At 34.1% G+C, this 26,579-nt stretch overlaps 1 protein-coding gene across 1 annotated transcript in view; it reads right to left on the reverse strand.

Annotated features, from left to right (window-relative positions):
- LOC121668606 (aspartyl/asparaginyl beta-hydroxylase-like) overlaps positions 1–26,579 on the reverse strand; it is an 81,301-nt gene that overhangs the window by 42,373 nt on the left and 12,349 nt on the right. Inside the window, exons 3-5 of the mRNA XM_042036488.1 lie at positions 22,045–22,194; positions 21,234–21,278; positions 19,873–19,941 (exon numbers count right to left, since the gene is read on the reverse strand). Coding sequence (XP_041892422.1) covers positions 19,873–19,941; positions 21,234–21,278; positions 22,045–22,194 — 264 coding nt within the window. The remainder of the gene's footprint in view (positions 1–19,872; positions 19,942–21,233; positions 21,279–22,044; positions 22,195–26,579) is intronic.

Genomic DNA, 26,579 nt, shown 5'->3' on the forward strand with positions numbered 1-26,579 from the left:
ACTGCACAGAGAGGTTGTGCATAAACCTTGGAGGTTTCAAAGATCACACTGGATAATGGCCAGAGCAACCTGGTCATTCCTCTGAAATGACTCTGTTTTGAGCAGGATGTTGGAATAAGGATATCCTGAAGTCCCTTCCAAACTGCATTCACCTATAATCCTACATCCAAGGTCAATTAAGAAAAGACTCCCTTCTCAACACACATACACACACTGCCCAAAGCAAACTCGTTTTTCAACAGCTGTATACACAGAAATCAATAGAAAAGATAGTATGTAAGAAAGCAGAGGCTAAACTATGATGAATACTCCTGTAGTACTAGCAATCTTGTAAAAGCAACTGTTAAGTGGAATAAATATTATATTTAAAGTAAGTACGATTTAAAAAAATAATAATTACCACATTTCTATTGGAGTCAAACATATCTCAATACAAATTGGACTAGTGTGTCTCAAACCAAATTTGTTGTAGACTAGAGAGATGTTACTATTTTATGCATTGTGAGAAAAACGTGTTTATTTCAAGTTACAGGATAACAGAATTAAGTCTATCTTTTTATATTATTTAAATTTAAACTACTTAAAGGTAAGTAGTTGGGCTGTATCCAAAAGTACTGTAACTAAGAGTCCACCACTTTGGATTCAAAAGCTAGAAGAAAAATGCCAAATTTACACTTGGTTTTTGGTCAATTTTCTTCTGTCATTAAAAAACCATCCACCTAGAATATTAAAAAAATATTACTAAGACATTCATCTTTTGCTGCAGGAATATTAATGGCTACAAGAGTAAGAAGTTACATCCTTCTACAATCATCTTTGGATGAAGACAAAACCAGTCAGTCATATTAGCCACTCTCTCACACTTCAGAATCCATAAGCATGGGAACAGCCACCTTGCTTTCACAAACACAGCTCAGTTCCCTTACACATACACTGCTTCAAGTAAGTATTCATATCCTCAATAACCCACATGTCCAGTTCCAGACAACCACTTACTCTGCTCCATGAACAATAAATGAATTCAAAGCATTTCAAAAGACAGCCAATACTCCACACCCAACAAGCACTATGGGTATTTAACAGGAAAGAAGGAACTAGCAAGAGTGTGTCTTTGTTTCACTCACACATTTCTCAACTTGACCTTCAAGCTTTTTATACACATCTATTGTATTTATCACTGATTTCTATTCAATCCTGTCAAGTATGGAATATATTACATCATTTGCTTTTTGTAAGATATTATTTTCTCTCTTCTGTTTATTAAAATTATGTTGCACTTAGCTTTTACTTGTCTGGTGCATTTTTTGAGCTTATGTGGTAACTTGTGGTAACTTAAGTTTAATACAGTAATATTTCATAGAGATATACAACAACACAACAGATCTCTGGGGCAAAAATACTTTATTTTGTGGCTATCTATATAGCCTTGAGTGCTGGTCAAATAAAATTTTCTTTGGAAAGAAAAAAATAAAACAACCCAACTTTTTCAGAACCAGATAAACTTTGGGTCATAGATACAATAATATGTTAATCAGAACAGCAATTAATTTCAAATTTCACTCCCACACAGTTACAAGTCCTGTCACATTATGGGAGAAAATAAAAAGTCATGTGCACTATACCACTGTGCCACCATCCTTGAGAAGTGTGATTTGAATGCTCCTCTGGTCAAATACACATTTCAACACTTACCAGAGCAAAGCCATCACCAAAACCTAACAGAGAATGTTCATTATGCAAGTGCATTTATTAGATCTTCATTCTCTCATATTTTTTGCTAAGCACTATAATGTTCACAATGCACATCTCTTCCCTCCCTCTTCATGCATTTATAAATATTTAGAAAATACCTAAGCATATCATCTCTGTTAATTATCACAGCCAGAATCTTAAGCTACTGTACTGTTTTCTACAGCTTTAATTAGAACTATTTTTCATGACTATTTGAACAACGTTTCATTTTCTCTACAAAAAAAAAAAAAACAAACCAAATCATCTTTAACCTTATTATCACATCTTATAACTCTAGGGATCAGAGGATGTTGCAGACATATGTATGGAACAGCTGAGATAAGTGTATTGCTAACTGTTATACACAAAATTTTAGCAAAACCACAAACAGAATTAACCTTCAGGACTTCAATATTACATTACCATCCACATGCATATATATATAAATATATATATACTCATTCTCAATTTCACTCCTTAGTTTTGCTTTCTTGAAACTAATGCTGCGGTATATCAAGAATAAATCTTCCATTACAAATTTTGTTCTGAATCCTGTGTAATTATATTGTGCAATTGCTTGCAATATACTTGCTTTCAAATTTATTTAGAAAATATTTATTTCTAAATAAACTTGAAACCAACCATAGATTCAATAATATTCTGAAATCTCTTTAATATCTCTGCAGAAATGTTGTGCACCTTTATTTATTCTAATGAGACTGCTAGATAAATCCTTCCTTGATGCTAAAAATACAGAAGCTGTAAGAGTAAACTAACACAAGAGCTTGCTTATAGAAACATCATGAACTTGAAAAGTGTTGAAGAAAATAATAGTTGCAAAAATACATAAGCTGTTCTCTAAACAAATTCAACCAGAATAGAGTAGCAGTAGCATATCACATTTTAAATGTAACTGGAATACAACAATACTTATCAATTTTCAGCAGTATTCATTACCAAAAGGGTGGCAAACTTAGGAAAAAATCAGGACACAGTTAAATAAAAAGTGATAATGAATCAAGTTTTCCAACCCAAAGATAGCTAAATAAAATAATTAAATAAATAGGGAATGGAAGAAGGGCAGAAACATTGTCATGGGATCAACAGACAAAAACCTTGGAACATTTTGCTGAGTACACCCTGGGGTCTCATGAACAAGTGCAACACTCAAGTTGGTTTGACTATTTGTGTATAAAATAGTTTTCCCAGGAAAAAAGTAGTTCCCTCAGGGAAAAAGTTTGGCAGAGAATAAGTTACATTTATTTACTTAGTTCCTATGACACTAGAGTCCATTAATGCTCCTCTTGGTTGTTTCTGTGAAATAGAAATATTTTATGTGTGAGTTTCCACTACATGTGTCCAGATAAGCCTGTTAATATTGCTTTTGAACTTGCATTTCATATAGAACACTAGACTTTCATCTCCACATTAAGCAAATACAAGTAAACAAGGAAGGAAAAAAAAACCCCACAACCAAAAAAATCTAAACCCATATTTAGAGTAGGCTTGAAGTAACTGGCATCAATCTGAATGTTTTCAACACACACCGGTAGCCAGGCACATTAACATATGTACATACTTGAGTTTCACAGCAGATGTTTCTGCTTTGTGTTTATAATACCAGTACACACTGAACAGTTTTAAAAAAATATTATATATAGCCTTTGTTCACACTTATTTCCAGAAAACATTATTTTCTTATTGCCATATTTACCACATCCATATAAATATGCTGAATTTTTCATTCTTGAGGTCTGTTCCTCATTAGCAGAAGAGGAACTCTGTTTATTTCTTTTCTTTCTTGTCTTCCTTGGATTGGTTTTTAACTATCTTTTTTGTTTCTTTGTCTTTTCCCACCTGAACAGTGCCATCCTTTTCACTGCTTGACTTTTTTGTAGTCTCCTTGGGTTTTACACTTTTGTCTAGGCCTTTTTCCTTTCCTCTGTCTCTTTTAGCCTTGTCAGAATCTTTCTTTAATTTATTCATATCAACAGCTTTCTTGTCCTTTCGATCAGTAGCATCTTTTCCTTTCCTGGTTTTCTTTCTTTCTTCTTCATTTTCCTCCTTCTTGGATTCCTGCTTCTCCCTTAATTTCTTGAGTGATTCTTTAACAGCTTCTTTTACTTTTTATTTTTTCATTTAAAAAAGAGGAAACGTTCAATAAGAGAACCATTCTTAGGCCACAAAACATCTTATGAACAACCAAGTAAAAGCTTTGATCAAATTATTATTTAATGTTTGTTAGATATAAACTTGTATAATTAACTTCTAAGCTTTAAGCAATTTAAACAAATTAGTTTTGACTTCTAGCAACATCTCACACCATGCAGCCAGCAAATAACCTTGGCTCATACTGCAGCTGCATCCAAATGAAGCCCTAACCTAGAGAAAACCATGCCTCTATTATCTTACTGCTAACTTCTGCACAATGTTAAAACCACTTTTGCCTGTGAGCATGAAAATCACAATAAATTTTGAACCTTTGACAACAGCATAACAGTTGTAGAAGTTATAGTTAAAGCATTATAACACAAAGCTATAATAAAATGTTTTACTGATACTACTGCCTCATATTAAGCAAAGACTTAAAAAAGATAATGGAAGTATGTAGTGAGAAGAAACAGCAATGTCCCGATGAATTAAATCAAGTCCAAAAAAGTTAACTGGGTTTGACTACACTCAGTGAAATCAAAGCAATAATTGTAAATTGGTTCTTACAACTTTGCTTTTCAGTTATCAGTAACACTTTTTCTTTGTTTTACTTTTGGAGTTGTGTCTCTTGTGCTTCTTTTCTCTATTTCAATTCATATTTGGCTGTGACAATGTATCCAGATAATATGTCATAAGAACAGTCAGAATAGAATCCTTGAAATTTATGTTCAGTATGGTTAATGTTCAATATTTACTTCCATTTTGCCACAGTTTTGGAATATTTGTCAGTACCAGCAGAATTCTCCAGAATAAGGAATTCTTAAGTCAATAAAATTTAAAGGTTTTTCCATTAAATCTGTATGCAATATTAGCATTTAATTTTAAAATTAATACTCCCTCACTATTAAGAATGTGATAATGACTTTTACATATAAACAGCTCTATTTTTATTCAGACTTTTGAGAGAAACTGCAGTCTGTTGAGGCAAAAAAGCAGGTTTGCCTCTAGGTGCTGTGTAACATTTCTGTGGAGTGAACAATTCAATTACATAGCTCAGTCTAAAAGGAATGACATCACATTTCCTTCCAAATGGCTTTTGACATAAAACATTTGAAATATGACATGCCATTTCTTTATTCTCATATCAAACATGGAAAATAATCCAAAACTCAGGAAAGAACTGCTAAGTGACATTTATTACATTCTCGGAAACACACGGTTTGCAACCAAGTTATACCAAGCACAATGTGGAACAGATCCTAAAAATTTCAACTTGATGCAAGAAAAGTCACATTGAAATGAGCAGAGAGCTTTCCTTAGCAAATACACTTTTTTTCTCATGACGGTTTGTATGGTAAACAGCATGCATTTTTCACATACTGCTGGAAAAAAACCACCTTTAAATCGATGTGTCTTTAATGCAACATGAAGACTTGTAATATACATAGCCCCATGCTGCCTGGAGATAACTGGGCAGGTATAAAAAGCTAAGCACCTGAATAATATCTGGTACTTTGGTGTTTGCTGAGGCTAATTAGCTTTTTTTGTCTTTAACACACTTAGACCATATGGCCTGTTCATATAGCAATGTAATTATAAATAAATATATGGCATAAATTGGTTGCAAGCTATCCTACGTTAAGCTTTTAGAAAATTTTGCAATCCATCCTGCAAATAATATTAAAGGGGAAGTTATTGAACTTTGCCTTCATTTCTCCTCCCACAAGAAAAAAAAATAGATGAAACTATCAAAGTACAGCCTTAGAAGAATTAAGGCATTTGAGTCCAATCACAATATAGTAATAGTATCATGAATTCATGGAAGACAACTAAAAGAGGATTTCACACAGAGCAAAACCTTACTTAAAAACATGCAGAATATCAAATTATCATAAACTCCTTACAATCCAAACAAGATATCTGTTGTAAAAAAATCCACACAAACTAAATATAATCTCTAGTTAGCAAAGCACTTGCATTGCCACTAAATTACAATCAGTAGCAAAAAAAAATATCAAAAAATTGCAAGAACAATAGTTTGCTGCACCATTAGACAATATTTAGCCAACATAGCTGGTATTAGTAACCATTATTATAACCCAGACCTGGTATTTGTAATGCGCATGCACATTCATCATTATCTGCATAAAGTTCCACAATAAAAAGAGCATTAAAAATACCTTTGGGTTTACTTTTTTTCTTGGCTACCCCTCCAGGCTCCTCACCTAATTTGTTGCAAAATTGAAATAGGTTATGAACATATTTGTGATGTTTAACAAACTTGACATGAAATTTCCCAAGCTGCTATGTTATGTAAAAAGTTCACTTTACATAGCACACTACAATGCTATGGAAAAAAACAAAATATTAACTGATTAAGAATAAAGCAAGTTCAATTGCAGGACCATCACAAGTACTGATATGAAAGACTAACTAATCAAAGAAAAGTACCACATTACCAGATGCATGCTACTTGTGAAGCTTCTTGACTTGGAGATAGCTCAGTTCTCTCCAGACAAGTGCTGCCATGTAATTATGACCAACACCCCTCTGATTTCTCTGCAAAGTACTTGTCAGATCCCTCTCAAACACACTAATTTATGCTTCTATAAAATTTTATAAATATTTTATAAACATATTAACTCAAAAGGTCTTCAAGTGCATAGGTATTGTAGAGTATATAAATTGATTGTTTTCTTACAATAAATTACAACATGTATTTCTTTATCCAGTGGAAAATAAATGTTTTGGCAAAGGTATTGCTCAGATCCAAAATGCAGTTGCCATTTCATTTCAGTTAAAATACTTACTGCATTACTTCAGACTACTTAAGACTGTTAAGATTTTTATTTTAAAAAATAAACCTGATTCTCCAAAATCAGGTGCTGTCTTCTTTTCCCATTGTAGCTAACAAACTGAGGGCATTCAGCATCTTGATTGTGCTTTATACCTAGTACCACAAGAGGCATAAGGCAAAAGCCTTTCCAAAAATATAAGTAACAATTAGCTTCATCTTTTTTAAACCACTAAAAGAGACTGGATTATCGCTATCATGATGCTGTGGATTAAGACTTAAACCCCACAAACACAGCAATTTTAACCATAAAAATCATGTAGGTTGCTACCTAAAAGCCAACTAGAAAGTAAAGAAAAGCTGAAAAAATACAGTAACTATTTATTTTTAAACTCATACATAATCTTATTAAACGAGAAGAGATATTCCCACATCTCAACATTAGGCTTCTCATTCAGACATACAAAACACCTACACTGAACATCTGCACCTTGAGTTTAGGTTTCCAGAAGACAGTATCTACCTAAATTGTGTCATTATATATCAACACTTATTCTGAAAAACAAACAGTATTCCAATAGCCTATACTAAATAAATAAAATCATAAATTTAAAGAATGTAGTCATTGTAGTCACTTTGCATCTAATTTCTATACCACACATTTTCAAAATATCAAGCATTGACATTATGGCCAAAATTGTTTTAAAAAGGGTCAGTCAAGTAAAAATATAATTTATAAATTAATTTCCTTACAAACTCATACCTGGGATATGAGTCTTTTCAAGCTCTTCCCTCATAGATTTACCACCATTGCTGAAGTCCAGCGCTCTAACTTGACTAAAATCATTATTCAGTCTTACTATTTCTAAGCAGAGCGTGGAAGAATAAGTTAACAATTTTTTCATATAAAAGGAAAAATAGACTCTAACTTCCTTTTATTACAACATCAACGAAAATATAAACAATAAAAGATACTCAGCAAAGTTGCAAAGCCGTATGTAAATTTCCAGCTCCTCCCCTCTTTTCATATTAAAATTAAACATTACTGGATATTTTAAGACACTCTTAAAAGCATGTGTTGACAAGGAAAACTGCAAAATTTTACAAGGATCAGTATACACAAAAACTATCATACAAATATTTCAAATTATTTTTAAATAACCACATATGCACTATGTTGAAAGATTACAAAATACCTTGTTCATTGATTACTGTTATTTCATTTGTTAAATATTCAGACAACCAGTACTTTTGTTTCAATCTGCTTTTATGCAATGAATAGCACTAAGGTTCTCAGCAAATTACCAATTAATGACATAATTACATAAATCATGTAAATTCTAACATATTCTTAATAGACCTGTTTACAAGGAAAGTATGTAAAATAATATATTGTAAAATGTTAGTATTATGCAATAATCTCAAGACAGAAATCCTGCTGCGTCTTGATTTCCACCTGGTCATGATCCCTACAAGGGGAAATCCCTACAGAGGAAAATCTCATTTGTCAGCCCCAATTAGCCTGAAGCAAGATGGGTGCAAAACACCTGATTTTCCAATACAGCAATGCCCAGAGCATGTGACAAAATCTGGCACCTAAGGGAATTCATGGCAAAGATTTAGGCTCTTACAGCTTGGGAGCACACTAACCCGTGTCCAGAATTTTATAAATCATGTAGTTGAACTTGTAGACTCTTGTTCTAAGGTCCAATTCAAGTGGCTTCACACTTGTTTTGAGCTAGTTTTAAAATTCCTTCTTTTTTCCACTCAATCCCACATTACAAATGTCCAATGCTGGCAATACAAGAAGAAAATATACAATTTATAACATCAAATGTGGGTGTAATGAAATGTCAGAAATGGCTACTATTGGAGTCAGTTAATTAAAAAGTTGAGTTCAAAATTAGCATAGGTGGATAGGTTTACAATATTTTCTAAATAACTGCTTTAAACGGTCATTCTAAAAATTAAATACTGTCAAAGTGGTTATTTTCACATAAAGCTTAAAGGTGGTCAACTTGCTATCTTAACTGGTTCTTTGAAGCTTAGGAGTATTACAAACCATTCTTATTCTGCAACAAAGTCCAGTCATTTCCTCTATTTTTCCCCCATAAAAACCTTCAAGAGCATTCTCCACAAACAACCCTCAAGAGAGAGCACAGATTTAGAACTTAAGCATCAAAGAAAAATATATAAATACTATTTTTATTCAGAAATATAAGCATTGCAAAACAAAAATAGGTAAAAAGCACTGGTTTTGAGCAGTTTCCTAGATGTTGACAGGTAATATTCTCATATTTAACAATATACTGAGCAACCTGATACGCAAATACTATTTTATTCACTTAATAATCCTGACAACTTTAACAGCCTTGCTAGACAAAAGGCTTTGCCATGTGAAAAAATTCCTGTAAGTCAATTTCTCCACTGCATCTACCTGCATAAACACTTCTAACCTGCAGCACCATGAAACAAATGTAAGCTAATTAAGGTGGCTTATCCACTTGGATGTGAAAAAGGGAGAGGATACTTTGCATTTACCATACAAAGCACATGGGCCAGGTTAGCACTAAACAGCCAACAGGCAGCACTTGCTACCCTTCTGCACATTGTTCAAAGCCTGGATAACAGAATATTTATTTAGTGCCAAGTTTTAAACACTAGGGCTTTGTGTTCTTTCCTTAATTTACGATGTTCTATCCTTAACTACACAGAAAATTAGCAAATAATGTTAAAAATGCAATACTGAAAAAGGAAACACAAATCTGTAAGCCAAAATCATTATTAACATTTTTTCTTTCCTTTTTATTTCCCTTCTCCAGAAGAACTGCAAGTCAGAAAAATTTATGATTGTTTGCATAGCCTCCCACACATAATTATTACTATGATTGTGCATTTATAATACGTTATAGTAGATATACAAGGTCATCTGCTAAACAAAATTAGTTTACTGATAGAAAGCCAGCACCCACTTACCTTAAACTGAGCTCAGCACTTGTGTTACCACAGCCTGTAACTCTCCCAAGAGCAAGAGTTTTAATTCATACAACTAGCATAAAAAAACCCCAAACAACAAAACACCAAGCTTCAGTACATTCTCCATACATTGCTGTAGTATCTCTTGCTTATTTAACTGCCTAATGTCAGAAGAAAAATCCAGATCGGATACACATGGTAGAAAGCATTTGTGTTTCCTGAAGTCACAGATGCTTATGCTGCATTCTATACAAGCAGATACAAGAAACCAACAAGGAAATCTTGCCTTTATTAGCCTCATCTTGAGACATACATTCTAACTGACCACGAGAAAGACAGTATTTAATGTATTTCATGCTGCTGTGACATCATTATGATACCTGCTTATCTGATGGTAACCGAACAGGGAATACAGTAACACATCTGCCCAAAATGACTGATCTGTACACAACAGCTTTCCCCAGCTCTCAAATTACATTGCAATACAGGTGGGTTTTACCTCTCCCATCTGACCATTAAATGAAATTTAAATCTTTCTAATGCTTCAATACGTTCTTCTTCTATACTGCCATCTAAATGCAACCTATACCAGTAACTGTTAGGAAAATTTGATTTCTTCTATAGCCAATCAATTGAGACTAACTAATAATGAATTTTTTTTAAAAGGGGCAGGGGTGAAATACTGGCAAGAAAACTTTTTGCAATAAGAATTTCAACAGGTATGCAAGCAATGTACTCTTTATTCTCTTCAATTCAAAGTTATTCTATACATTATGAGCATTGTGATTTCTCTTTGCCATATAAAACACTCTCCTACTTTCAAATTAAATACTGCTGAAGGTGGTCACAGAAATCTGGGGTTCAAAGCTTCCAAAAGTTTTCAGCCATTTCAGATTTATGGGTATTAAGGGTTTTTTCCCCTATAAATATATTTTCATTAGTATCACAAGAAAGCAAGCAAAAGCTTTGCTACAAAGGTCAATGCAGTATTTTGTTTGAAGAATGGCAATTAAAATATCAGACATTTACCAACAAACGACAAAGTAAAACATCCCACATATTTCTAAAAATGCTGGACAAACTGGAAGACTACAATTTTAGTCACAGACATTTATTTCTGCAGCTCTGTAAAATTTAATATAAATTAACTGTAAGGAATATGAAGGTATCTAATGAAAACTGCACGTCCAATTTAATATAAAATCAGTAAATATATTCCATATAAAAAACATTGATTGCTACTAATTTTCTCCTATTTTAAATTCTCACACCAGAAACTGCATGCGAAAGCAGCAACCTTGCCTTCTAAAATAATTATTCTAAAATAATAGAAGTCAAAGCTCCTGTGGCTTTCAACCCATATTTTTAAAATACTTTAAAAACAATATACTGACTGTATTTGTATAGTCACAAACAAGCAAACTAAAAATTTAGTTTTCAGGTTCCTGAAGTAATTTCAAACAATTTGTGTGGACTCACAAGCAAATTGGGATACTGTTCAGTTTTCTTTGCTTATTTACACATCGTACTCAGCTTAATGTGTTTTGCTGTTAAATGCTTTTTTTTAGAACAGATGAACAAACAAACAAACCAACCTGCCATGCTGATATAACTGAAGGTTCAACTAAATCTTATTACCACCCATACTAGCCAAGTTCTGCTTGCAATCACAACCATTAATAGAATACATGAAAACCAAACTCCTCTAACCCAAACTTTCGGAGAGTTTTGAGAGCTCCACTCACCACTGGTGAGGGTTTAATTGTTAACAGGAACAACCCCAGGCAAGAGTGAGCACTTCCAAAAACAAGACTATATTCCAGAAACAAGGTACCCTACGCAAAGTTATTTACTTACCCTAGGTCTTTGCACCCACCCCTAACCCCTTCTTCTCTTCTGACAAATTCTTCATTCCCACTCGAATTGTTTTCGAGCAGATGTCTACACACAATAAAACCAACAAGGAAGTTGCATGATATCAAATTAGAACTCTGTTGGCTGGAATTTCATCTCTGTAGCCCACATTAAACTAATTCACTGTTTATTGATCTATCTCAGTTCCTGTAGCTTTCTTGTGATTCAAGCAATCCACCTCGATTTCCCTTGAAAATTTTCCAGTTTATCAATTCATATTTTAACTACTTTGTATAAACTTCATTATATAGAATTCCTATAGCAGATGTTTCCCTTCTCTTTTTGGCTATCTAGCTCCATTACTGAAGCATCTACAATAGAATTCAATGTTCCATAACAATTTTTTAATTCACACTGAGACGTGCTATTATCCAAAAACAGTGATGAAACTCTTATTTCTAATTCAAATCTGTTTCTAAAATTAAGATCAAAAACTTCCCAAACAAAATAAAACAACCCAAGCTTGCTTATTTCCTACATCTCAGACATTGCAAGTTTTTTGCACTTGCTAACAAACTGCTCAGTAACATGCCAGATATCTGCTAGCATTTATTTTTATAATGTTTGGGCATTTATTTATTTTCTTTGCCTTACACTTTATATATCTTTTTTTTAATAACCATTACATTTATATGTGGTTAACTTTCTTATATCTTAATCCCCAAATATTTGGAAGAAAAGGTGACCAATGTTCTCATCATAAACCCTGAGCAGCGGTATTAGCCCATCACAACACTTCACTTACTTAACACTAACACATTTTTATTACTTTTAAAAGATTATACAGTACCCTGAACTGGATGATGTAGAGGAAGTTTTTTTGAAACAGGCATGTCAAATTGTTTAAAATTGTCATGCCAAAGTAAGTGAAAATTTATTTATTTTTAAAAGAAGTTAAAATTTCAGCCTGCAACTACTAGTGTTAAAATTTGAGTATCAACTTCATATAGGAAACCAATACAAACTTAAGCAAAGCAGGCATTACAAAAAACAACTTGATATAATTTTAATAGTGATTTGAGTACATTATTCATGTTTTAAAAGGACAGCTCAATTTCAACTTGATACCTGAAAAAAACTGCAGGACACAATTATAAACTGCCTTTTCTATACCAGTAACTTCATGATAGCAGACAGAATTCACATACATGGAAAGTATTTTTGGAACAACTGTCATAAAACAGTGTCACAAGAAAACAATTTGAATTTGCAAAACTATATTAAATATTTCAATTTCTCAAGAAATAGAAGACATTAAATTCTAATTTCCAATTAGTCTTTAATATATTCAGTATTACATTAGAAATACATAATCACAGCTTCCCACTTCCATAGAAGGCCCACCTTAAAAACTAAAAAAATTTAGAACAGCCCTTGTGATATGATTGTCATAATAAAGAAATGACTGAAGACTTAGTTTGAAAACAGACAAATCAGTGGGAATAAACCATATGACAGTAGCTTCTGAATACAACAGATGTTAGCTAACTTAAAAATAAATGTTTCTGTAGAATTTTTAAGCACTTATAAATTAAGTGCTTTTCTTTGAACAAGTAAAAAGAATCTATCTGAGAAATCAGTGAATCACAAAATAAGTTATTTATTAAAATTATATTTCACAAGAGAATTATCATTGTCATGTCTATATTAATGATTAACATATAAATATGTATTTACAAAATGCAGTCATGCTAGAACACTTTATAATCAAGGCTGTTACAAAATGCTTCAGTTAATGTTTGCTAGAAAGACAAATGTTATACTGTTAACAGTAGAGATTATTACACTTAAGCTTTGTAAGTTTTGTGCATAAAATGCACAAATTGAAGCACATACAGAAACCAACTACACAACCACAGATACATGTTTTATTCTACATATTTACACACCTGCAAAATACTTGCCATCCTGTCACAAAAATGGAAAAATTATTGAATGGCTTTCAACTACTGAAACAGCATTGCATGCCTAACTCTAGTTCAATCTTTATAGTGTTCATTTGGGAAGTTTCCCTCAATGCCATAAATTCTTGTTATATTAATACTGATGATTTCATGGACATTTTCGAAAGCCAATCAGATTAGTCTCTCAGTCACTGGTTCTGTAAATCCAAAATAACACAAGTCTTTTTTCCCTGAACCCCTTCATTCTGTGACGTGCCATCAACATCATCTGCAGATTCGCTCTCTTCTTCTTCTAGTATTTCAAAAGGAGTCAATACATCATAGAGAAATGAGAGAAAGCCATAAAACCAATCAGAGCTTTCCTCTGCTAAAATATTAAGGACTTCCTCAAGGGAATCAATATTTTCATTACTGCCATCTTTGGTCAGGCCTATACAAGAATAGAGGAAAGAGAGAGAGAGAGGGAAGGGGAAAAAAGAGACAGCAGTTAGGTGGAAAGAGGAAACTGTAAAAGGAGGATCTGTGAAAGACATCTCTTGTCACAGACAGAAGTCTTTACAGGAATGCTAACTAGGAAATAGAAGGATGTTAAGAAAGTTGAATCTTTCCAATACAGACTATAATTTGGGCAATAAACATGCAAAACATTAGGCCACAATCTTACTTAAAAAAAAAACAAACAAAAAAAAAAAAAAAGGCAGTAGCTTTGCTTTCCCTTGTTCCTAGTCCTAAGACTAAACCACTTATAGTCAGGTTTTTTACCACATCATTCACCTTTAGACAACTTTTTATCAGTAATCTTCTACTACTTTAAAATCACTCAATTTGCCTTTTTTATTTTTTTAAACCATCATGTTCAAATTTGAGAGCTTGCAACTGATGGCCGAGAATAACATTTAAAAGCAAAGAGTATATAAAAAAACCTGTCACAGACACACTGTTAAGGATAACATTCTATCATGCAGAATTTTGAATTTTGCTTAGAAGTGAGGATTCTAATTGCTGGGGGGAGGGTGTAGTTTTGCAGTTTGTTTGCTTGTTTGGGTTTTTTAACAAGTTTCTCAATCATTTTTTTCTATGATAGATATTCTACACAATATACTTGATCCTCGGGAATTATTTCCACACCTGAGGATATACAGAACACTAGATAAAAATGAATAGGTAGCCAATACAGGGTGTAAGTTTTGTTATATAGAAAATCTAAAGCAGGGTAAAGAGCTAAAGTAGAGATGGCCGGAACAGGAAAGAGTTCATCACTGCTAAATTCCCTAATATTAAAAGTTACTACTTTATGTTACAAGACCCACTAATCTAACTGGCATTTGTAAAGTACAAATAATCCATGGCTAATGCTTTTTTCCCTCCTGTTTTTTGGGGAGATCTTGCTCGGGTTGGTTTTTTTTTAATTAAAATCACTGTTTTACAGTTGTTACTACATAACTTTTCAAATTTTCCATTCTAGGAAAAGCACAACAGAATGACCCGGCAACAATAAACAATTACTGGTATGCTTTAAAGCTGCAGAGGGAGGAATTTCCCCCACTTCTAACCAGAACAAACCTCCATTTGTGTTGAAAGGACAAGCAGAAAAGTGAGCTAAAGGTGAAGACAGATTGTTGAAACATAAAGTTAAGTGAACACATTGCACATGCAGATTACAAAGCAATATTAGATGCAGGTTAATGAAACATTCAAGATAGAGAAGTTCATGGCAGAGACATTTAACACATTTCAACATGTTTTTCTTACAGCACATAGTGAAAGTATCAATGATAATTCTGAGGAAACTTCCAAGTCCATGATATTCCACATCCTTGTACCTGGATGTCCAGAACCTCTACTTGAGTGACCAGCCATTCTCTTTAATTTTTCACTGGATAGCCCAAAGGTTTAAAAATGACAGATTGAATCCAGGAGGCAATCAAGGTATTATAAATATCCCTCTCCAACTTCTTCCATGGCTTAGTTCTATAAAAATTAAATTTTATAAACAACTTTATGCACAGTAGTCAGTCATTCTAATTTGTTTTCAAAATTTGGATCAAGCAAGATGCAAAGGCATACTAAAGTAAGGGTATTTACTGAAGAACAAAATCTCAATTTAAGAATGGACACTTGAATCCAAAAATCCTTAAAGTACAATCTAAGTTATAAATACAGAATTAATAATACTTGTGTCATTCTAGTCTGTCAGAATCTCATATAAAAAAAAAAAAACCCAAACCCAAAACAAAACAACCCAACCAAAAAAACCAACAAACCCCCCCCCCAAAACAACACACTACTCCCAAATGACCTCAGGCTTTAGAAGTTATTTCTGTTCACGTGCATAATCATATAGATACCCCTGTTCTTGCACTAAGTCAAGAATAAGACCTTTGGGCAATTACCTTTATAAAATAGAGTACAGCAGCATATTTTCTTTGAAAATACTAGGACAGCAAAGGGAACCACAGGAACTGGAAGCATGTGTCTTCACCAAAAAAAACACAGCAGACAAAAAAACCTAAACCCTTTCTTTACAATTCTTTGCAAAAATTATACAAGATTAAGATAATGGCCTTTGAATTGAACAAAAAAACCCAAGAACAAAACCAAAAAAACCCTCAGACAACACTTCAGCCTGAGTTAAAGAAAAAAGCACAGTATTTCATATGTTTTATCTTTTTTTCTAAGAAAGAGTACAAAAAACCCCCAACTAATTAATACTCTACTTTTCATCCTCATTCACCCCCATAAGCAAGAAGAATTGCTTTTCAAAGTAAAAACTGATAAGCTCACAAAAGCATCGTAACAAGTGTCTGAAAACAGTGACAAAACCAGAGCTGCCCAAGCAGGCAGCCATACCCTACTAAAGCAGGGACTCACAGGATATAGCTATTTTATTTCAAGAGAAGTCTTAACATGACAATTTAAATCCAAATGAACAAAGGAGTCAAAATATTTATCTGTTCAAAAGTTAACACAAGTACTACGGCACAGGACTTCCCTACATGCATTTAACAAGACAAAGCCTTTCTTCCCCTGTAAACACCTCTTTTTATGAGAATGAGCACAAGCCAACCTTCAATACTTGAACGTGCTACAGTAGAACATGAGAAAAATAGGGATGAGCATGAAACTTATCCTAAACAGCTGAACTGTGCAAAACCATTCTTTTAACACCTATTATGTCACTACAGATTTTTTGAATGCGCAATCTCAGCGTGACTGCCTGCAAACATATTTTTCTACTGTAGGTGAACCAGCGGAAAAGAATATTTTTACTTGGATTCTACTGCTTATAACCCTTTGACTGCTGATAAACTAGGATGGGGTTTTTCCATTTTCTGCATAGCTGGATCACACTGAACTAAAAGCACAAGTACAATAAAGGGATTGTTTTCTGTAGCTGCACTTCTGTAACTATACTAACTACTGCAACCGTTTAAGCAGAATTTCTCAGGATATTGCTGCTTGTTAAAAGGGACTGAAGCACAAAAGAAACAGCTTGGCTCCAAAGTCTCTATTACAACAGACATTGCTACTCCTATACACGCCATGTTTTGGTAATACCACTAAAGCCACTGCTTCCCTGTACTGATCTAAAGCAAGGTCAGAGGTATAGCACTCCCCCTAAGAATAACACCCTTCAGAGGACAATCAAGAGTGAAGTGGACAAAAACTGGGAAGCAAAGTACTGCAAACAGCAGCCCCCAAAAGAGCAGAGTACAAAGCCTCTCCTCCCATTACCAGAAGGAATTCTGTAAACAGAACCTAACAAATATCTATGGAAAAGACAAAATCTGCACGATAATGGCAGACTAGCTTCAATAAGTTTGCATTCCCACTACAGATAATTTGTTAATAAATGCTACAATACTCCATAAGTACTTGGGGTTAGTTGACTGGAGGGGGTGCAGTTGGCTTGGGTTTTATGGGTTTTTTACTTCTCTTACATGGGGAGTGGGGGAAGAGGGGAAGAACAAACTTCTCGCACACCCTTTTTAAAATTATACAAATCTCTCAAGAGAACTTACTCATGAAACCTCCTTTGATTCCAACAAATAAAAAGAACAGATCCTATCATATCATCTACAAACAAGAAATAAAATAATAAACTCTAATTCTTTTATTTAGGTATGGCCAAGTAGTACAGAAAATTATTAAATTATCAACTACTAAACCATTATTTGAAATACAAAATAAACTCGTGCCAGTAGAAGCATTTCTCAAAATGTTAATTAACTTAATTTAAACTTCCAAGATATTTACCATTAATATGAAATTCAATCTTGAAATTTGTAGTGAAAACTAAAGGTTACGGTAGTGGACAACATTAAACCACTGTGCATGTCAAAACTTCAATATACAATACTAGTGCTGTAATAGCTAAAGAACAGAAGAGAAAAAAGCATATGAATTCCCATCATTAAACATCAAAGTACAGTAGCGCCTTTTGTATTGCAGAAACCACTTGCTGTTATGGCACTCTGACCCAGAGAAAAATCCCAGAGAGTAATAAGCCTTCAAATACAGCATATGTACTAACAAAATCCTCACAAATAAAAGGAGCTTTGCATTCAATATTCAGAAAATTACCCTAATGCAGTTGAACATAGGCTTACTACACAGTTTCTGTTACTACAAAGACTTAATTCTGGAAGACAAATTCCTCAAGAAGGAATCCAATCTTCTAGTTTCTGCATCAACGAAATAATCTCAGTCTGCATTGTAGTGCTCATTTTTTATTTCATATTAAATTTTAACTGCAAACAAGCACAGTAACTTACAGGGAAATTCAGTTAATAATATAACATGCTAGTTATTAGAAAAAATGTATTTTCTATATTAATAATTTTCTCAGTGTCACAAAACTTAGAATTTATCATTTCTGTCATGCTGCAAAAATTATTCTCAAATTTAAATGAGATTAAATCCTATTTCTAAGCAACTTTTCAAAAATAATAAAAATAAATTTTGATCTGTGACCTTTTAATGTCACATTTGAAGTATAAGGTTTAAATGTATGATAAGACAAGCTTATAATAGAAACACTTTCATGTACTGGCAGAACTCCCAGCTATATCAGGCTGCATAAAACAGAGACGTAACAAAGCAGCAGAATGTTTCTGGCTGTATATGACCATCAAGGAAGGGATATCCAGTTTCTGTACACTACAGAATAGACAGAGAAAGATTAGGATTATAACTATACCAAGTATTATCTTAGTCACCAACTATAATTAACACCCAATCTGTAGCTCTGAAGCCATTCAGAATGCTGGAGATTCTTTGGAGTGACTCTCACTCTGCAAACTGATTCAGTTGATTACATGGGTTTTCTATAAACTGTGAAGGGATTAAACAAATGAACACATATCCTCCCAAACTCTTGCTTATATCTCCAGATAAAAGTAGGAAAAAAAAATTACGATAAGCTGATTTTTATGGAGTATGAATTTGAAATAGCAAACCATAACATCCTAACGTACTGCTGATAACTGACCAGTTTGATACATTCCATTTTGTCCACTGCTCAAGCTATTAGTTACTATGCTGGGGGTTTTGTTGTTTTGTTCATTTTTTAATTTGAATTGTTTGTGTGCTCAGCATAGGTTCAAATTTGAGCAAACCAACTAAAGAAAAATAAACTTAAGTAAAATTTCTACCATCAGGTACGCAAGAAGTATCTATCCAATGCTTGACTGTGAAGCTGGAGAAGGCAATGCTTTAAAAGATATAAGTAAAGAACAGTATCATAAAGCATGTCTAGTGATTGACATTTCCCTTTGAAGATACACAGTGAGCAGAAAGACATTCTCACAAATTACAAGGAAGAGAAACCTCAACCAAATGTTTCAACGTCAGAGAAGAAAAATTCATGTCATGTACTGTTTCTGAAGGGCAAAGAAAATGAACAGACTTGTGGAGAATTCAGAATAGAGGAAAGACAGTACAAAAATACACTACACAACTAGTCATCTAAGAAGTACAAAGGCACATTTAAAGTGGACCTGGCTTAACATGTTAACAAAAACAGTGTTTTCACTCTTGAAGCACCCTAGGTCCTGCATCTGAGAAATTCGCTGATAATCACAACCATCTTTCAACATTCAATACAGCAGCATCAACCACCTAATTTCAAAATCATCCTGTAAGTAATTAAATGCTTTCCACTAACATTGCTGTATTAGAAGAAAAAGAACAAAAAATGCTATGAGGTACACACCCAATCCTACAACTTGCATTAAGAAAAAAAACCCATCACAATGAAATCAATTTAAGTTTTCAAACTAGGAAAAATAAACAAACAAACAAACCAGAAATATTGTTTTGACTTAAAAAAAAAAAAAAAAAAGCCAAACATGAACATGCCAACTAAATTATATAGATTGTTCCACCTGTATTTGTACTTGCCTAGCAATACTTTAGCATCTTCCACATCAAAATCTCCATCTCCATCAGCATCATATATCCCAAGCTTGCCTAGAAGTGCAAAGAGAGGAAGACAAGACAATTAGGGATCTGGCCATTTGTTTCCAGGACAGTTTTCAATGTGCAATGGTTGACCTCCAATGCTAGGTTGCTACCATATGTTTTTTAACAATTTAGCTGTAATCTTCTTAACCACATTTTAAATTTCCTGGGAAATACTAGAAATATTTCAAGTTTCTTTCTGTATTTCCTGGACCTGAGACCAAATACAAGTTTGTCTTTTTCCTGCACATTTATTTTGCAGCCGGCAGATTTAAAACATGTCTGTAATTATGGACCTTACACGGACATGCTTTGCTCAGAATAAAATTTAAGTTCACAAGAAACATTCAACATGTTTAAGAAAAAACAGTAAAACAAAAATTCATAAAAGAATCACCATTTGTTTTCTGATTACATTCTTCCTGCAGTTCTAAATTCTTGGAGAAGAATTACAATTAGAAGGTACATAGGTATATAATGTTTAGTGCCAAGTCAGTAGAAAGTAAACAGCCTACTTCCCAGACGAAGGAAAACCATTCATAAATTTTACCAACAATTGTATAACCTTCCATGCAGACAAAAAAAGTTGTCCATCCTTTCATTTATTACTAATAAATCAGTTTTCTCACTTTTTGTTCTTGAAACTGCAGCTCTATCAGCCCTAGGTATATGCAAAAGGAGAGCTCCTAAAATATTAAAAGGTTTCTATTAAAAGGGAATTTTCAGCATAGAATTGTGGTATCCAGGATTTGAAGTGTCCTGGGACCACCAAACAAGTAGAGAGTTATCTAATTATAGGCTTGATAAAATTCAGACACAACTTGCAACAGGATCAAACCCTGCAGAGCTTGCAGAACTCTGTGTCCTTATAGTCTGACAGTTTACTACACTTGTCATTCTCTACATGGAGATAGAACTTTCTTGCTATCAAAATAAATGAAACATAGTTCTTAATATGGCACTTAGAAAATTAGAAAACAGTTTTGTGGAAGAAAAAATTCAGACTTGGGTCTAGAATAGACACAAATATGTCCATCACCATTGTATGGAAGCAACCCATTAGAAAGGAGCCGTATCTGTTCAGGGATAAACACAGCAGACTGGTGTAAAAATTTAACTCTCTAGAAATAAGAATTATATTATCTTCAAAATCATGAAGAATGAGACATGAGAAATGACTGAGCTTCATGTCATTGCAGAAGAAGAGTAATTCTTAAAAAAAAATTAAAACCATAATAAAGTAAACCAACACTTTCAGCCAAGAGACTGTAAAAAGCAAGTGTATTTCTCTAATATCCTACCTTGTAGGACCTCTGACAAGTTATAACGGAAATCCTTTGCTTTGGCTGCATGCATGGTAAAAATACAAAAAACATTATTTGCATCACTAGACCCAATTAAGTTTCAAACCAGAAGCTTCTCTTAAAAAAATCAGTCTGGATCAAAAAAAAGCATGTACTAACAAATTTGTAAATTTTGTAAAGCCACCAGGTGCAAAAGTGCATGTTGAATCCTACAACATCAGGGACATCAGCTGTACCTATGGACATACATCTAGAAATTTGAGATATTAATTTGTTAAACCTTAAATATTATATTAACAGTACTGTCTTCAAATTGTCATATTGAGAGACAGTTATCACCGCTATAAGGTCAAAACTGAGGACAACTGAGGTCATTCAGCATCTCACTCGTGAGAGGATGACTGATCAGTTGTCCTGACCCTACATGCACCACAGTCCATCAGAAGAGAGCTAACATTAGCTGTCAGCTTTCAATCACTGCTGAGAATTTCTGAGAGCTTTAATTCAAACTGCATATTTAGCTGACCTCTCCAATGAACTACAGTATACCCCAGCCAGGGTCAACCCGCTACAACCTGTTACAAAGACATCCTACAGGATATTAATACCCTTTTTGAGAACCCCATTTTAACATCATAGTAGTGTTCAGCATTAAAACATACATTTTGAACTACACTGCCTATTCTTATCATGTAGGTCATTTGCAAATGCTGCAGTAGACAAATCATCTATCTAAAAATATAAAGTGACATTCATTTAATGCATATCATAATATTACTAGAAAAATCTTAAGATTTAAAATTCTTACCTAGAACTTCTTCATAATCTACAAGTTCAAACCAGACAACTGCTACTGATGTCCAAACTCCCAGCAAAGCAATTACCATAAACCAGGTGAAAAATGAGCTTCCAGAGAGGCCTTCCTTCTTTCCATTCTTGCTTCCTCCATGCTTAGTCTCTGTTAAAAAAAGACAGGAAAGAAAATGTATGTAAGAGTTAGAAAACTATTATTGAGGATACAATTATAAAACTTGTTGCTTATGACTACACAGAATACAAGACATTTGAGCAACAATTTTTTGGTGGGTTTTGTTGCTGTCGTGGAGTTTTTTGGTTGTTCTTTTTTTTAAACTTCACCACCTTCACTTGGTTTCCATTTCACTGTGAATTACCATGAGAAGCTTGATGATTATCCAAGCAAAAGCCTCATAACCAACCAAACACCAAAAGCCCCCATCTGATTTGTCTTACAACTTAGCCGGAAATTCTGCCTTGCTCTCCCCTTTGATGTGTATTTACACAGAGCTTCACATTTTTGAGATGCTTTGCATTTGTTCCCTGCGGTTCCCAGACTGCCACCAGAGGACACTGTGGCCAGCAGAAAAGCTTTGCAAGAGAAGCATTTCTCCTTAATCGAGTTTCAAAACCAGTCGAAATAGCTCACAGAACCAACATGAAAATTCAAATAGCCTAAGAAAACCCTAAAACCTGAACTATTTTAAGGGTAAGACTTCAAATTCAGATACTTAACCAACTAAAATCATCTTCCCTGATGCTTAGAATTAAGCAGAGATTCACTCCGTGCTAAATAACTCCAGAATTTCAGTCCTACGGAACATACCAGTAAAAGGATGACACAGAGACATAACACAAATCACGGTTTCACTTATAACTGCACATACAGAAAGTAAATATATATAAAAAATTACACGTAGTTGTAAACAAATGACTGCGAAAGACAGGCCTTGACCTAGCATATGTGTGGCAAGTTTCAAATGGGTATCCTCACTAGAGAAGGCATAAATTGCTTGGTCTGTTGTTTTAGGACTGTTTTAGTGAAAGAGGGAGATATATATGTATATATATATATATATGAGTAAATAAATATGTACTGAAAAAGATGCCTGCCTGTGGCCTTCCTCCAAAGCTCAAGGTCTGCTCTTCTGTCCCCTGACATTACTGCTGCAAGGGTGGCACTTGGCTGCAGTTTCATGACCATTAACCTATTCCACTTCATTCCATTGTAAGAAGCAACTTTTGCTTGTTCAGCCACATGCAGGCCCAGTTATTCAAGCAAAATTATTTTTTACATGATTTAAAGACTGTTTTAAGAAACTTCGTCATGAATGTTGTGATAATATAAGGAGTTATCCTTATTATACTAATTGCAACTAGTTTTTGATGTATTTATCACACTGATCATAGAAGAAGACCAAAAAAATACTCTCAAGCTAAATGTCAACACAATTGTTTTTTAGAATAAAATAGGGTAGCTCTGAACGATAACTAATGAGAGATGGGCGACTGACTTATTTTTGTAACAGGAACTATATATAAGTACTTACTTACCCTGCTTGCCATCAGGTTTACAGCCATAATAAAATACTCTTTTATTACATTAATTGTGCTATATACTGAGTTCAGACCAATAAAGAAACCACTGACCCACATCAACTCTTACTCAGCTCAGCATTTTATTGAAGAAAAGAATTCTTTTATTAAGACTACTCCCTTCAAAGATCAAACACTAACTATTTAAGTTTCTTTTCTACATTAAACACAAATGCCCAATAATATTCAGGGAGAAACTGAGGCAACTCAGCCTCACATCAGGCACACATCATTTGCTACTGCACAGTCCTCTAACTACATATGTGCAGGGTCCATATACACAGCTCATTGTAATATCTCTCTTGTGAGAAATGTATGGGTAGCCTGAAAATTGAGCGACAGACAAGCAGCGTCTGCATTCAGACATATGCCCAACCATATGAAAATTATTTACAGTACTATTGAGCTGGTAATGTTAATATTGAGAAATAAACAATTACAGTATGTAATATCAGGGCTTCACTACACCTGTGTACCAAGGCAGTTAATGAAAGCTTTGTATATATTTAAATGAAAGCCTTAGGTTAAAAACAATTTAAATTATTCCAGATTGCAACTTGGTTCTAGAGCAAACAGGAAAGAGGATCTTATTGCATTTCACACTCATTTGCCTGTTTTCTACCGTTTACTGCTAGTTGCCTCTGAGGAAAGAAGCTTTACTTATCAGAAGAACAGGAAAATGAAGGAAAAGACAACTTACTTAAGTAATCAAGGAGCACTATTCATATTTTTTTCAAGTATCAAAGACTGTTTCATGTAAATTCCTCAAAAATAGATTCTGCTATAAGAATGTAGTTCATAAAAATATATTTTTATGCTGTGGTTTTCTACCTTATAGCAAAATTATTTACAAAACTCTTGAACAACAACTCAACCACGGCAGCTTGATCACGCAACACTTTTATATAAATGGAGGTTATGTAACAAAAAATTTACCTATGATCTGCACAAATAATGCTACATGCAGGGTTAGAACAAAACACTGCGAGGACTGAAGCTGGCTCAGAGCTCATTCCAAACAGTTAATTCTCAACTCAAGCCCTTTCCCTGCACATGCTGCCAGCCATGTCAGAAGTAGGTCACTTGCCATATCTGGTAAGCCTGTGCTTACACCACCAGATGTCTTTATGCAGACATCAGAAAGTCTTAAAGCACGGTCTATTGCTCAACAGCAAATCTATAAAATCCTATACCTCAACCACCCCCCATTAAGTCACATCTAGCTAAAAATGTAGGAAAACCTTTTTAGTTTAGCCTACCTTCAAGACATCTAGCAGTTTTACATACTCTAAAAATAACTTTGAAGACAGATATTTGAAGACAAAACAATGTCTCTTATGTTAATAAGATACTCTATTAGGCAAAAAATTATTTACGATCAACCACCTGCCATAAACTCATGGAACACCCCTAGTCCAGAGAACATGCAATCAAAGTGAACAGAAGCAGCCTGTAACATTCTAGAACAGCAAACTGGCAAGAAAACAAACAGACAACAGTAAGCCAGTCGTTTTGCCAATTATAAAATCAGACATAACCAGTATTTGCAAGTACACATTTTCCATTTGCTCACAAAAAAAGGTTAGGATTATACCTGTGTCGTCAGCCATAACATTAGTGCTTGATTTCCACCAACAGAGCGAGTGTGTCAGTATTTCCAAAAATTAATGCTGAAGGCAGAATAAGAAATACCCTCACTGTAGTCTTGCAACAGGAGCAAACAAGTTTCCTAAAGCCAGCTCAGCTGGAACCCGAAACTGGACCCAAGAGAAACCTCTCCTCCAGTACTATTTTTAGAGCAGTTATCCTCAAGAGCCAAACGCTTTTCAGAACTCATATGGCAATCTGGTTCTGACGGCAATGAAATTCACTTACTCCTCCAAACAGAGCATCCTGGGTAGTTGATCCTTTCCCCTCCCCTTAATCCTCCAACATCAAAAACAACAGCAAATGAAAGCAAGCACATGTACCGTAGTACTTTTGCTGCAATTTATGCCACAGTGCCTGATCTCTAAGGACATTAAACCCACGCGCATAAGCTGAAACACAAGTCTGGACACAAAGCTTGCCTGTTTGCATTTGTTAAGTTGGCCCTCATCCAAGAAACTTTCTCCATGTTGGCACTCCCCTACCAGGCTTCCTGAGTATCCTGCAGAGACTGCTCATTTCAAACGTACTACTTTAAGAAAAAAAGAGACAACTAATTTCTATAATGTAGTTTTGAGTCTTCTAAAAGAATTACTCGAAACCAACCTCACGCATTCTTGCCAAAGAATTTTCATATCAGAACTGTACACATTGTATTTGCTTCTGGCAGACCCTTTCCAGAAGGGGCTAATACTAACTCATCCCACTCACCCCCCTCCTTAAATTCTGACAACATGCATACTGCCTGTACAATTTAAACCTAATATAAATGATTAATCACCAATACACCCTCTTCTTAAGGACCAGAAAAAGAGGAAAAACCCACTAATACACTTTTCAACTTTTTTTACATCTTCAGTTAGCAAACTATTCTTTTCCTGTTGCTTATCAAACAAAAGCCAGCTCCTCTTAAGTGGAAGTCAGAACCGAACTTACTTCTCATCCACTACAACACTAATAAAAGCTTTAGGATCTAGCACTCTGCATTTCCATCCCCATGCTTCTTTAAATAACACAGCTAACAGGTAGATGGAGTGAACAGAAGAACGTTACAGCTACTTTGAAAAACAACACATACCTCCTGTGGTTTTAACATCCAGCAATGAATTACCAAATGCAATTCCCAATAGCTCAAGGGAGAAAAATTGAGAAACAGCACTACAGCTTAAGACTTTTCAAATGGATGAAAAGGAACTACAGGCAGTTGATTCTATAACTAGTGTATCTTTCAACTATCTTCAAAGCTACTTGAATACATTAAACCAATCAGCTGCTTCAAGAGAGACCTCCTGACTACTACATTTC

This window comes from Corvus kubaryi, unplaced genomic scaffold, assembly GCF_017639235.1.
Source record: "Corvus kubaryi isolate FWS band 111438036 unplaced genomic scaffold, C.kubaryi_AGA036_p1.0 37385, whole genome shotgun sequence".
Classification (NCBI taxonomy): Eukaryota; Metazoa; Chordata; class Aves; order Passeriformes; family Corvidae; genus Corvus; species Corvus kubaryi.